Source organism: Lissotriton vulgaris, chromosome 2_1, assembly GCF_964263255.1.
Source record: "Lissotriton vulgaris chromosome 2_1, aLisVul1.2, whole genome shotgun sequence".
Lineage (NCBI taxonomy): Eukaryota > Metazoa > Chordata > Amphibia > Caudata > Salamandridae > Lissotriton > Lissotriton vulgaris.
The window spans coordinates 1,660,065,918-1,660,081,792 of NC_141687.1; the positions used below are offsets into that span (position 1 = coordinate 1,660,065,918).

General features: G+C 41.0%; 1 protein-coding gene across 8 annotated transcripts in view; it reads right to left on the reverse strand.

The window, feature by feature from the left end:
• Positions 1 to 15,875, reverse strand: part of PHACTR4 (phosphatase and actin regulator 4) — a 633,103-nt gene that overhangs the window by 52,329 nt on the left and 564,899 nt on the right. For all 8 annotated transcript variants that reach the window (XM_086957584.1, XM_086957577.1, XM_086957583.1 and 5 more), the window contains one exon: positions 7,819 to 7,895. In XM_086957584.1, coding sequence (XP_086813710.1) covers positions 7,819 to 7,895 — 77 coding nt within the window. The remainder of the gene's footprint in view (positions 1 to 7,818; positions 7,896 to 15,875) is intronic.

Sequence of the window (15,875 nt, forward strand, 5' to 3'; positions counted from 1 at the left end):
ACAGTTTACATAAAGGATGTGCAAAGACCCACTGGCAATGCATGTACAACCTCTAGTACCATTTCTTAAAGGGGTATAACATCAATCTGTCAGCAGACAAGGAGTATCAAGGGAACACAGTGCCAAACACGTATTTCTTGCTCATAGCATCTATGCACTTTGACTAACTGTCCAGTTAATTAGAAAGGAAGGCGTTATTACTAACCTTACAAGGAGAGGCCTAAAAAAACAAACGTTTATATGCTGGATGCTCCTATAGAAATCTTGAGCACTTAGGTGTTGGGTCAAGCTGTCTGGCAATGTGACATCTAGTAGTTGGGGCTAAAAATGGCTTTGACCAACCTGCAAAGGTAGTGGTTCACAAGGGACTCACTCAAGGACCTTAGAGGCTCAGCAGCAGATTAAACAGGCTAGATAATTTCTGTAAGCAAATTGGCTTTTGTTTTCTTTGTTGTACGAGAAAGTTTTAAACACTTCCTTAGTAAAGAGAGCAAGTGGAGAATCAAGACCCGCTTCAGGTGAAGTATGTAGGCCAGTGGGATTCTGTAAATCTGGGCAAAGGCCAGCATCAGCGTACTGTGATGGGATGTAAATTGATGACCACTCATCAATCATGACCTTTTGAGGCACCTGAATCTTATCAGAATTGGAACTGAAAATGGCCTGCAATTAGCAAAATGTTACAGTCATAAAAGTGGAGCCTCCGGAGAGTCATCTTCAATACAGGGCTGCGTTATGGTAGCGAAATAGTCTCGCTGACATAGAATCAGACACCATGGCAGGTGCTTGTAAAGTTCAGAATCAACATTGCTGGATGCGATGAGATGCCAGCTGGTGTCGCCTTCGCCAAAGGAGTAAGGGCATGGTGCAGCAATGAGAGCAGATTGAGTCTACTTCAAACAGGGCAGTGAGCACCAGGAAAGGACCACACCGCAAATTTGCAACTGGAGGTCCTGATGTCTCTGTGGGCTTTAAGGCACAGTCTAGGTGGAGGTAGAGTCCTAGTCAATACAGCATGTAGCAGAGCTTCTTTGAAGGCTTCTAACTGTCTCCACTTCAAGGTCTCTTTTCCATGTTCCACGTAACTTTAGATGATGAAGATGGAACCAGGTCTGAGTCCCACGTACACAGAGTACACAACCTTTAAGTAAACTGAGGAATATAGAAGTCGAAGAGTCATGCTCTTTGTACTTCTTGGAGGCCTGGTCTTTAGACCAAGTTATCTGAGGGTAAGAGTCTGGGAGCGGGAAACAGCTTTGTTTCTTGTACTCAGCCATATAATGTTTGGATTCCTGCTCTGACTGCCTTTGTATGCATACGGGAGCATTTGCTGCAGGATCGGGAGTTATGTTTGGCCCTAGACACCACAGACTGATATGTGTGTTGACTGACTGACTAACTAACTAACATCTGCTTGCCATATGTATGATATGGCTTAAAACCTATAATTTCTAGTCACTGCATCTCGCTACACTACCCAAGGGATTATTTGTGCAAGTAAACAGGAGTTTTAAATCAGAGTAGTGGTACTCCATATCTGAATCCAAGGGTGCCGAAAAATTGGAACTGACATCAGTGCACGACTGTTGCCAACATGTGGTCCATGTCATCCTGGCTGGGTGAGATAGAACCGCCCTGGAGGCCAAAGCCAACTACCTGTGTGTTGGAGCTCTTGAAGCATTTCTTGATCTAATCCTGTGGCTAGTAGGATTCAAAAGCTATTTAACTTGTGGGTCGAAGAATAGGCTTATGTTTGATAATAGGGAAGTTTAGAGGGAATATTGTTATAGTCGCTGACTTCATGACCTAAAAAAACATTATAAATGCAACAATCTGCTGTTCTCAAAAACTCCATCGGTCTATCTATTTTTCTCTCTCACTCACTCACTCGGAATTTATACCTATCTATATTACACAGTTAGATTGCCTTTAAATTTTGACAACACTGTAGCTATGGTTGAAACTATATTTCAATAGGAAGTAGATTTTTTGGTTTGGTAAGTACCTTTACACAAAAAGGTTAATTCACCTATGCTCCTTCCAAGGATTTTTCTGGGTGATAAGCCAAGTGGGGGCTGAGAAAAAAGGGGACTTACTAAAATACGATTTTCCCAAGCAATTTCAAAAAGGAAAATTGAACAGTGCTGGAGCCAAAATGGCTGAACTGAATTACGCCAAATTTGGCAGACATCTAGATCTTTACTCGGAGAATTAACTTTTGTGATTTGATATCAATCCGTTTCAGTAATGCTTTAGAAAGTAAGGTTCAACATTTATAAATTTATAGCAACACAGTACTAGAGGGAGTACTGAGGGATTATCAAGGGAAAAACAAATGAAGCCTTCAGATTGGTTGGTGCTGTAAGACTGGGACCCATTCTCCAAGACTTAGTTCGATGATTGGCTGACAGCAACATAAAGAGAGATTTAGCAGCCACCATTTTAGGACTCTGTCCCCATTTCCTGAAAATTAAAATAAAACAAAATATAAGGCGGCAGGGTAGCAGTACCCTGACCCCTGGCCCATGTGAGGGGAGAGGTACTACGGGGACACACCCACTCGAAAGTCCAAAACAAATTTACAGTGCCGCCGCAGACACTGCATACCCTGCACCAAAACGGCAAAAATATGCTGGAATAACACCTCATTACCATGAGATAACTGAAGGATAACTGTGGGCCTCAACAAAAAGTTAGGTGAATGTTCATTGGTGTTGCGCAACTGTGGGCGGTTGGCCGGCAAATGTGGGAAGGATGTAGGGCCACACCACAGGCCAGGCCGTGTACCTAACCCCATGTCAAGTACGACTGCCATGTACGGCCAAATGTGGCGCCATACGAGGGTTGGAATAGTTTGGTATGGTAATAAAAATGTTACTTCATGTTATAAATACTCCATTTAGAACACCAAAAACCCACCAAAATTCACCAGATTTAGTTAGCTGAAGCGACAATAACTTTTGCACTGGACATGTACTGCTTAGGACTTCACATATCACTTCACTCATGACATATTCAACAATATCATGGATATCATTACTGGTAACATCTGAAATGACAATTAATGACATCACGATGTATGGTAAGTTCGAAAGTTCTAGGTACTTCAGTTAACTAGAACTGGTAAATTTCATATTTTTGTTTAGTTTAAAATAGTACTTAAAATACATTTTCACCTAATTATAACACCGCTTTTAACCTTTGTTTTGTTTCCAGTGCTAATGTCCTGGGAAATAGTCAAAACATGGTTGCAGAAGGTGAGTGCATCCTTTACGAGATTTGTCTGAATCACAGCTGCCTGTGCAATTAAGTACTGAAGAGTTTATTATGCCTTTCTAGCCTGTTGATGAGAATTCCAGTATTTCACAGAATTTCACCCCAATTATTTAAAGAGAATATGCTTCTGCTTGCAGCAAATGTCTTCCTTAATGAGTGCATCCTTTACGAGATTTGTCTGAATCACAGCTGCCTGTGCAATTAAGTACTGACAAGTTTATTATGCCTTTCTAGCCTGTTGATGAGAGAATTCCAGTATTTCACAGAATTTCACCCCAATTATTTAAAGAGAATATGCTTCTGCTTGCAGCAAATGTCTTCCTTAATGATGAAGCAAAGTCAACTTTGTTTTTTGAACTTCTGAATGACGGAAGAAACAGATATATGGTCACACGTTTGGAAAGTTTTCTGTTCTTACTGGAGAAATTATAGGCTGGACATACTGGTAGAAAAACCCTGATAACCCTAATAAATCGTATCACAGCATGTGTAACATGACTAGTTCAGTATGTTAGAAAAAGCACATACCTCTTCTTGGAGAAACCAACAGCGATTTAGACATTAGAATCATTATCTGTATTATGGTAGAACAGATCTTTACAGTCCATGTAAAGATCTAGTACTCAATCATGACTATCGTGCATGAAAAGAAGATTTTAACTAGGTCTTACTTGCCAACACGGTTGTTGTAGTTAATGTGACACATATGGATGGTTCACACGGACAACTGACACTCCACAACTTGGACATCTTGTCCATTTGAGATTCGATAAGTAAACTCACTGAGCTCAGTGAATAGGTGTAGTCCATGTGATTTTTTTTATGCAGCACACTGGTAGAAATGCACAAGAAATGGCATGGTAGCACATGAAGGAATCATGGTGGTGTACTTTTTTCCACATGCTTGAGTACTTCTGATTATTTTAAGAGGGTTTGAGGATTAGGATGCATGTAAAAAGGCTTAGCATCTTTAAAAAGTATTATTTCCAGCTCAATTACATGTTTTTCGAGCAATTGCCCATGGTCTTTGCATTAGCTGCCATTGTACACAGAGACCAGCTGCTACAACTTCAGACACACAATTTGGATTTTACAAGGGAGAACATTGTAATTTTCACCCCTTTTTTAATAGCATGGCAGGGTTTCCCTTGCCCTTTCCCCATCATAACTTAGTTTTGACTTCAGTGGCCACGGATATATGTTGAAATATGAGGAAGTCATGTGCCCCATATTATTGCAGTCCAGCTAGGACATTCAGCGACATTTCAAATTTCGGGGCACTAACATACATGCACAAGGTGATCCAGTAACAGTTTCCCACCTGCCTACAAGAGTAAGTCCATGTTCCAGGACAGAATTATAGGAATGAGTGCAGCTGTTAAAAGTGTGCCCCTCCTGCAGGGTCACCTGGGATGCTTTTTTTGCCTTTTTACTGAACCTTATTTTTGTTGTTTGTAGAGCTCTGTGTGTGCACTTTACCCCTCCTAACCAGAGGTAAAGTGCCTGAACTCTCCCCTTTAAACCTATTAGAACTAATATACCCCCAAATGGCACATTTACCTTACTTTTAAAGTACACTGTACTACCTGTACCTAGGCCTATAAATTAAATGCTTCCTGTGGGCCACACCACTACAGTAGGACTGCAAAATGTGTCTCAAGGCTGCCACCTCAACCTGGCTAGGTGGCTTTAAAACGGTCATTTCGACCTGGCAAAATAACTCTTTTGCCAAGTCTAAACCTTCTTTTTTTAATGCTTACAAGTCTTACCCAGAGTAGGTCCTAAAAATCCATAGGGTAATATACATGGTATTTAAGAGTAGGACTTGTATATTTAAGGTTTTACATGTCCTGGCAGTGAAAAACCTCCATAGATGTTACTCACTATAGCAAGGTTGGCTCTCCCATGGATTACAACTAGTTAAAACTATTAACAGTGGATAATGGGCTTTGGATGTGCAGGGATAATCTCCCCCTTGAAAGAATGGCCCAGGGGTTGTACCCCTGTCCCTACTTGAGCTTCAAAGGAAGGATGTCTATCCACTCACTGACACATAATAATAATAATAAATAATAATAATAATAATAATAATAATTATAATAACAACAAACATTTGTAAAGCGCAAACAATCACCCGTAAGGGTCTCTAGGCGCTGGGGGCCGTTGGGAAGATTAAGCAAGCTATTGCCCAGAGTCACATGGTGCTGAGCTAACCTGCCGCCGGAGCCGAGGATCGAACCGTGATCCCTGGTTTCCAGCGTCAGTCGCCCTGGCCGCGGCGCCACACCTCTCCCTCCCACGTGAAGTTAACACCTCAGCCTCTTTGGTCTCTCTAGTCAGGCTGGCTTCAAGGAACTGACCAGAACTGGTTTAGGGATTGCCCTCCACCCACTGGATGGCAGAGGGCATAAAAGTGGACCCCTCAGACTGCTCCTGGACCAGTAAAGAACCAGAAGGGCTGAACTGATCTCTGAAGAACTTTAAAAACTGGACCTGCCTGTCTTGAACCCAAGACCCCAGATGTTACTCCAAGCATCCGTTGACTGACCAACTGTTTGAGCCAGAGGGACAAAACAAGCTTCCAAAGGCTTCTCTCCTTGCAACTGCCCAGTTCCAACTGGACCGGACTGGACCCTGATGCTGCCCTGTGTTGGAGTGAGTCCTAATCTCCAAGTGGTTCCCCCACCAGATACTAGACCCTTGGCTGCTGGAAGAGTGTACTCCTCCTGTCCCCAAACTGCAAGAAATGGGACTCTGAAACGTTTTGACAATTTTCTGCCTGGAGAACCGACTAAGACTGGGGTCACAGTCACAGCTGTTCAAATCGCACCCATCAATGCCTGATCGCTGGTTGGCCTCAACTTGCTGGTTTGCACTATTGAAGCAGATCCAACTTCGAGAAAAGTTTTTAAGTCCGAACATAGGGAGAGACTCCAAGAAGCATGCGATCAACAGACTTTCCTGGGCATGAACTTCGCTGGCTCTGACCTTTCCTGCCTTAGTCGGTGACTTCACCAGGACCCCACTCTTCAGCAGGCCGGTTGTCGAGCCGCGCTTCGGATCCAGCTTACCCCGCCTCCTCGTCGAATACCACGTTTTCTCCATAAAAGATTTTAAATCAGAAAGTAAACTTTTCACTGGGACAAACCTGGTACCTGTATATAACTGGCAATCCATTGTGGGTGGCCTTAACTTTTGTCTTTGAACTGTCTAGAAACACCAGATACCCGCAGTTGGCACTTTGTATTTTTTGGCACTATTTTTTAATTCAAACTTTAAAAATGAATCTCTCAATATCTTATTGGATTCCTGTTTTGGTGTAATTTTATTTATTACATTATTCTCCATCTTTCTAAAATTGGACTGGGATTTGTCTTGTGCTGTGTTTTCACTTTATTATTGTTTGAGTGTTGGATAAATACTTTGAACATTGCCTCTAAGTTAACCCTGACCGCTTTGTGCCAAGCTACAAGAGAACTAAGCACAGGTTTATTATTATAGTGGTTAACCCAGACAATGATCATGATTATTATTCGAAGTGTGTTCTCACACCCTTCAACTAATACTTCGATTTCTTACAGCACCCATGTTAGAATGGTCTTGTTCTTACAAGACTATTGACTGCATTTGTGGACCTGCATTGCTATGCTTTTAGCTCTAGTCACCCGCTATGCCCCTCTCAAATGTGTTACTATAATGAATAATATACATTTAGTGATTCCTTTAGTAAAAACGTCTTGTTTTTATGGTTTTAACATTTCTTGATCTTAATTTGTGTGCACAATCTTTTTTGGGTTGTTTAATATGTTTGCAAACTGAGAAAAAATGCCAACGCCACACTGGCTTGTGCAGGTGGTTATCAAGCACCACATGCACAACCATCAGTACAGGTTCTGACCCTTTTGCTCATGTCCTTTGCATAAAATGAAAAGGTTAAGTGTCAATCGTCTAGTATCATCAATCCAATACATAACGCTGAACCGGATTGGAATTGCGTGCTTTGTACTGATCTGGTAATGTCAATCGTAAGATATTTTTCAGGGAGAAATGGAGCAATCACGGTTTTAATAAATGAACAATTATAGCTTTTACATGACAGAAGGGACATCTTTCACAGGATGGTCATTTTCCTATCCTATCCAAGTCCTTCTCTCAAAGGAATATCACGAGCACAGTAGGAAATTGACCGATATATCACAGGATTAACAGCGCACAAAGAAGAGGAATGCTAAATAGTTTCAAGGTATGGAAGAAAACAATAACCAAGGCAACTTCACATTTTTATAAAACACCAAGACCGCGCCAAGCATTCACCTGACAAAGCAGGATAAAAAGATGCAGGTGTGGAAAAGACAGACCTGAACAAGGAGCACTGCACATGTAGCAGGGCGGATTTTTAATACTATCAAATTGATGTGTTCCAATCAGTGAAGTAAACAGATATTACCGGCTTCTCAAAGGAGAGTTGAGGCAGTCTGGGTGCTGTCTGGAATATAAGAGAGCATGCTATATGTACTCAATGTTAAAGGTTGAAGTTCTCACCTGGTATATTGTTTGCTGTCTTCGTGCACCTCCATCTCTTGGCCCTTGAAATCATTCAACTCCTTTCGTATGGCAGCCTGTGATGTAAGAGGACATGTTAACACTTTCTATGCCTTCAAAACACAAGCCCTGATTGAGAAGGGTGGGTAAGATGAGAAACAGACATGGAAAGAAAGGATACACAGTTTGACAGTGGGAGGTTACAACAGAGGAAGATTATAAGTTACTTATCTGTAACTGTAGTTCTCCAGTTTTCGTAGCTTCCCGTGCCTGAATCGTTCGTCGTCAAGATGGGGTGCCCGATACCATATAATAGTGATACAATGTTAAAGATAAAACTTGGAGGCCCTAGACCCTTCAATGTTGCAACCCATCACTGTCTATTTAAAAAAGAGACCAAACGTATACTTCAAACATTCAAGCTCTCTGCCCTCTAGAACACTCCTGACAGAAGCGGCAGTCCTTCAGATATTCTATAGCACGAGTGCCGAATAAAACACTTAAAGGTGGGTCGCATGTGAATCTATGAAAGAGTCCAATACTGGAGAACTACACTTACAGGTAAGTAACTTATTTTCTTACTCCAGTATTGGAACTTTCATAGACTCAAATGCTTGAATTAGAGTATAAAGCAGCAGTGAGGCGCATGGAACTGTGAGTTGTTAGGAATACAATTCTACAGTGATATTCCTTTTAAATAGGATAAACAAAGACATAACCATGAACATCGCTTATAATATTTTGCTCAAAATATGAGAACATTTCAATATGCTGTAAAGACAGAAAATACATTCTATTATAGGCAATGTGCGGGACTAGTAATAGGTTGGTAGTTCACCTTTACCGGAAAAGATGTCTCCGACTAGCTTGGCCTACTGCTATATCCCCTTGAGGACGTAAAGAGAGGTAGCAGTGTTATGTAAAGGTATGCATACTTTTCCAGGTAGCTGCTCTGCAAATATCCTGGAGTGGGAGTGGCACACCAGTTAACAGTGCTGTTGAGGTTGAAATAGTCCTTGTAGGGTGAGCAAGCACAGAAGTTTGTAACAGTTTTACTACTGCTAGGTGACAGAAGTGAATTGCAGCAGATATCTATCTAGCTATGCTCTGTTGGGAAAGGAGAGGCCCCTTCTGTGGTGCGCTTAATCCACAAACAACTAGTTAGACTTACAATGTCATTGCTTCCAGTAGATTCTACAACGAATCGTAGAAAATATTCACAAACTGGGCTTCTCGACCAATTAGTCTATATCTTATATCCCCTACAAGAGCAGAATGCAGGTGAGAAGATGTGCCGCTTTTAGTAATTTATATATCCGGCCCGTGACTTGCCTCAACATGCGCCTAGCAAGCTAAGAGGTAAACTGCCTAACTGTGCGACCTAGCTCACTGGGATTTCTTTTCGCAGCAGATCTAACTGATAGGGAATGATATAAGCAGCCGGACTATCGTAAAATCATGCAGCACCAAAATGTATCTATAAACGCAGTTTTCAATCAAAACCGTTTAAAAAAGGTGCAGCTCCAAGTTAATCTAAATTAGCAATATCCCGATGACAGAATTCTGCCGTGACCTAAAGCCATCTTAAGTATTTTCAGAACCATTTACCATTGCGCAGCGCCAAGCTTGCATCCGTTGCTCCGTCGTGAATGCCTAACAGGTAGAAGGTAGGGGAGGAATATATAACCTAACAGTGGCCCCAGCGTCAAAGAGCAGGCTGAGGAATGCGTGACACTGTCAGGAAAAGCATTCCTGCACTGACGTTCCAGTGGTCAAATGGAAAACCCGGACAGAGGAAATTAAAAAGGGTTTAAAGGAATACAATATTAGGAATTATGTCCTATGGCTCCTAGTGTATGTAATCATGGGAGGAACCAGCCCATTCTAATAAAGAATATAGTAATCAGAAATGGTATTTTGTGTGCATAACCAAAGGAGGACCCTGCCCGTTCAGTATGGCTAAAAAGCGCACCCTGTTAGGAGTTGCTTCCTGTTTGTAATGGGAGGTCACACTAGTCCAATTGCTTTACTACATTCATACTGTAGGTCTCTAAAAGTGGGGAATACATCTACACATTTGAGCTTGTCTATTTATAGGCTAAAGAAAATCCTGACAATTTTTTTTTTCTTTATAAAATGATAGCACTTGACCATACAAATTATAATGGACATAACATTCTAACACAAGGACTCTTGGAACTGTGAAGTTCTAAATTTGGATTTACAAACTCAATATACTAAGCAATAGCCTACATTTGTGTCTATTTCATATTACAAGACAGAAAGGAAAGCTTCAGAAACATTATGATATAAGGTACAATCAGAACTTCATTGTTCCACAAGTCAGTAATTGCAGCATTCATCATACTCTACAACTAACTATTGCTGAGCATCCCTGCCTGCATGTTTATTTCTTCTAACTCATTGTGTCCCATATTTACCGTATCCAAAATATGTATCCACTTGCACTCCCTCAACGACAATATGTCCCGCCCCTAGGGTTTAGCGTCACTTTCTCAAGTACCCACCATTTCAAACTTTCAACCGGGTTGTCCTTGATCTGGATATGCTCAGCCAAGGGAGCTCCTTGCACTCAACATCTAATCCTGCTACAATGCTGGAGAACCTGTGTCTTCAACATTTGTATTATTTGACCCACGTAAAGCAGGCTACAGGTGCACTGTATGCATAAATGACTTGAGAGATGTTGCCATTAGTATTATTCTGTAAGATATATTTGCATTGTGAAGGAGAGGGTTAGACAAGCATTAAAAATGCAATAGGTCTCGCCTTTGATTAAGTTAAAGCTACTTGCTTTTCTATACAATACCATTAGCAAAGCAAATGGCTTTAACTTAATCAACTTAATTTGCAATGCAATAGGTCTTGCATTTATCAGAGTTTGAGCTATTGACATTGCAAATAACAATGCCTTTTATTTTTGTTTTAAAAACATAAATAAAAGGCATTGCCATTTACAATGCCATTAGCTTAAACTCAAGTAACTGCGAGACCTATTGCATTGCAAATGCTTGTTGCTCTTCTCATAGACTCCCATGTATAGACCACTGCACACAGCCCACTTGTGAACATCTGTCATGCTGTAAGGGATTCAGGAGGCAGTCAGCACTTCCATGGTTAAATCAAAAATCTCCGACTACCTTGTGACGTAAGCAAGCGACGCGAGGAACTGTGGTGTCAAGAAACATGATACAATTTTGGATAGATGCACAGCGAATGTTTTGTTGGAGTTAAGGAAAGTTAACTATGTTATGGTGCTCCTAAAGGTGACGTCGGGGTCCAACGACGTCCAGATCAAAATGTTAGAAGTGAAGCTAGAGAATCTCTAGTATCATCCCTTTTAGGCACACATGTTATTGTCTTAATCAGTTGGAAAAAGACTTCCACTCATTATTCCTGGTACTTGAATCTCTTTTTAATTCATTAAGGTTTCTTTCATAATTTTCAACTTAGTCTCATTTTTGTATACATTTCAATCATGTGCGCTTCAGGCAATGTCATTTCAACATATCCAATGCATTTCGGGCATTTCCATCATGCCCTTCATCAGGGAATCGACACTGTAAACATAATGTGGTAACAGTTACAATTATGTTTCTCACTGTTGTTAAAAACATCATCATCACGTCATTAAAGCAAATGATAACATCAAACATGAAAACAAACGATAATGGTGTCAAGTACGGTTCTCAATCAGCAGAAGGTTCCATGTACATAAGCGTGCAATTGTTGTGTGAAAAAGCGATCAAGACACAAATGAAAACGGAGTTTCACTTATAAGCCTTTCCTCGAGGGGTTTGTTTACCATCTGTAACGAGACAGTGAAAGCACGGTGAACGGTTTGGAAACAATGTTTCCGTGGAGCGCTCAAAAATGTGAACCTGGTCGGTTCTAGTAAACTAACCTACCCGAGGGGTGGTTTTTTCGGGTCTGTTGAAAATCTTCAAAAACGGCGGCACAGGTGATTCTGGCCGGCGTTCTGCTATTTTGAAAAAGTGCCGATCATGTGGTTGGTCATGTGCCCATAGAAATGGTCAATAGACTGAAATGTCGTCATATTTTCCGAAGGCCAATAAGTAAAAGTACAGGTGAGAGTAAGTGATAAAAGCGCAAGGATCTGCAAACGCTTGTGGTGGAAAAATAGGTTCAAGTGTAATGGTAATTATGTAAAACGTGAAAGCGAAGGTTAAGAAAGGGAGGGCATGTGGGAACCCGGGGTAGAACTGGTGGGAGATGTGCTAACGTTATGCGTTACTCTGGTGCTAGAGCTACCGAGGCGTTCAGTGAATGGCTGAATTAACGTGAGTATGCGATGAATGTGAGTGGGGCGTGTCTGCTATTAGTGTGAACTCGCACAGTAGTAACAAGATACGGTCATAGGAGCAATTATTTACAAGTAACATGACAGTTCAATTCTTTCATTCAAGCCTGTTGGCTTTTGGGTGGAAAGTTTGTGAATCCAGTAATTCCCTCTTCTAAGGAGATGTTTAGTATTGTCTCTTCCCTCAATTTTCTGGACGGTTTCTATTACAACAAACTTTATTGGGGAGATGTTGTGATGTTGTTCTACAAAGTGCGTCGACAAAGATGATTTCATGTTCTTTGGACGAATGTTAGATTTGTGTTCCGTTAGTCGCACTTTAATGCGACGTTCTGTCTTGCCGACATACATCTTACCACATGGGCATCTTATTCCATAGATCAGGTTGTTGGTGTCACACGTTGCGTTTACCCTAAGTTTGATAGGGTTACCTTGTGTTGGATGGTTAATTGTTTTTCCTCTAATAATACTGTTGCAATTGCCACAGTTGAGGCAAGGTTTGGTTCCGAAATACTCTGTGGCCTCAGGGAGTTTTGTCTGTAGGATTTCACCCAAGTTGTTTGCTCTGGTAAATGCAAATAGGGGTGGTTGATTGAAAATCTGTTTGAAATCTGGTTCGATGTTCAATATTGGCCAATGTTTCAAGATGACTTTTTTGTATTTCTTACTGGCTGTTGAAAATTTAGAGACAACTACAGTCCGTGTTTGCTCAGTTTTTTGTTTGGGAGTTAACCCACCACCAGTACAACTGTTGAAACTAATCCTTTTTTAGAACAGGGCCAAGCCCAAAAAGGAGACCCAGGAGAGGGAAAAGAAAAGGAAAAAGAGAGAGAACCACCGAACACACGCAGCACGACAGGAACAACCAAAGACTAGGAGAAGGAGAAGAGAACCAAAAAGAACCAGACCTAGATCAATTAGTCATTAACATCAGTGACCAACAGTACAGTCCTTATGAACTAGGATTACTTCAGAAGGGAACTTCTTTCGTACCTACCACGGACAACCTTGAACTAGAAGTGAGCTTCTTTAAGCTAATGCGTAAACTCAGACTAAGACACTTTTTTGATAACATACTTCCGGAGCGACCCCAACAAGAAAAAGACCAACTGCTAGGACTAAGACCTCAGAGTACTTTCCAAGCTCCCACAAGCCATAAAACATTAGATTTGTTTGAAAGTATTGTCAAACAAGATCTCAATAAGATCAAACACACCAAACCCAGAAGAAGAAACACAACTCAAAAGGATCTCGATACACTATACAAACTTGCATCTAAAGACAATATAGTGTTCAACAAAGCCGACAAAGGAGGTGCTATCGTGATCATGAACAAAAGTATGTATGATACAAAAGTGATGGAACATATCACAGACACCAATACAGATAGCAAATTGGACAATAACCCCACATCGGAATACTCCAAAATACTACGGACAATCATTGATGAAGCTCACAAGCAAGGCATAATCACAGATAGGACTAAAAACTTCCTTATATCTTCCAATCCTAAAAGCCCTACATTACGTATGGTACCCAAGATACACAAAAACACCATGGATCCACCAATGAGGCCAATAGTATCCACACGTGGGAGTCTTCATGAACCAATCGGTCAGCTAATTGACAAATACCTACAACCAACAGTACAAGCCATGCAAACCTATGTAAAGGATACTTCACAATTCTTACAGAAACTACAACTAATACCATGGAACCCGGAAGAAAAAGTGATATTATGTACAGCAGACGTACGTAGTCTGTACACGAGCATACCCCATGACGTGGGGATAGAAGCTATGGAAGCAGCCCTTATGAATACTGAACTTGATCATGATTTTCAGACATTTCTAATGGAACTCATGTACTTCACATTGTACCACAGTTATTTCAGAGTCAACGAATCATGGTATCAACAACTCACCGGAATGGCCATGGGCAATTCGGCAGCACCAGTGTATGCGAACATTTTTATGCAGTGGTACGAAAACAAACGCATATTCACCAAAAAAGAATGGAAGGATAACCTCAAAATGATCATCAGATACATTGATGACCTTTTCATCCTTTGGACAAACACTGAGGAGAAGTTACAAATTGAACTGATTGAGTTCAACAAACTAGACGAACGAATCCAATTAACTTGGGATATATCTGACACCACGGTCAACTTTCTGGATGCTAAAGTTTCAATAACTCCACAGGGATTCACCACGGATTTATATGTCAAACCAACAGACAGAAATAACATGTTACTCCACTCGAGCTTTCATGAACCCAACTTGATAAGAAACTTACCGTTTTCACAGATGGCCAGAGTAAAAAGAATCACCTCTGATGATCAAACTTTAAACATTAGACTCAAAGAAATGACCAACAAATTCATCAATAGAGGGTACCCTCAGACACTGGTTGAAGAATCCAAAGGGAGGATTGACAAAATTAACAGGACAAACCTCTTAACTCCCAAACAAAAAACTGAGCAAACACGGACTGTAGTTGTCTCTAAATTTTCAACAGCCAGTAAGAAATACAAAAAAAGTCATCTTGAAACATTGGCCAATATTGAACATCGAACCAGATTTCAAACAGATTTTCAATCAACCACCCCTATTTGCATTTACCAGAGCAAACAACTTGGGTGAAATCCTACAGACAAAACTCCCTGAGGCCACAGAGTATTTCGGAACCAAACCTTGCCTCAACTGTGGCAATTGCAACAGTATTATTAGAGGAAAAACAATTAACCATCCAACACAAGGTAACCCTATCAAACTTAGGGTAAACGCAACGTGTGACACCAGCAACCTGATCTATGGAATAAGATGCCCATGTGGTAAGATGTATGTCGGCAAGACAGAACGTCGCATTAAAGTGAGACTAACAGAACACAAATCTAACATTCGTCTAAAGAACATGAAATCATCTTTGTCGACGCACTTTGTAGAACAACATCTCCCAAATAAAGTTTGTTGTACTTGAAACCGTCCAGAAAATTGAGGGAAGAGACAATACTAAACATCTCCTTAGAAGAGAGAATTACTGGATTCAAAAACTTTCCACCCAAAAGCCAACAGGCTTGAATGAAAGAATTGAACTGTCATGTTACTTGTAAATAATTGCTCCTATGACCGTATCTTGTTACTACTGTGCGAGTTCACACTAATAGCAGACACGCCCCACTCACATTCATCGCATACTCACGTTAATTCAGCCATTCACTGAACGCCTCGGTAGCTCTAGCACCAGAGTAACGCATAACGTTAGCACATCTCCCACCAGTTCTACCCCGGGTTCCCACATGCCCTCCCTTTCTTAACCTTCGCTTTCACGTTTTACATAATTACCATTACACTTGAACCTATTTTTCCACCACAAGCGTTTGCAGATCCTTGCGCTTTTATCACTTACTCTCACCTGTACTTTTACTTATTGGCCTTCGGAAAATATGACGACATTTCAGTCTATTGACCATTTCTATGGGCACATGACCAACCACATGATCGGCACTTTTTCAAAATAGCAGAACGCCGGCCAGAATCACCTGTGCCGCCGTTTTTGAAGATTTTCAACAGACCCGAAAAAACCACCCCTCAGGTTAGTTTACTAGAACCGACCAGGTTCACATTTTTGAGCGCTCCACGGAAACATTGTTTCCAAACCGTTCACCGTGATTTCACTGTCTCGTTACAGATGGTAAACAAACCCCTCGAGG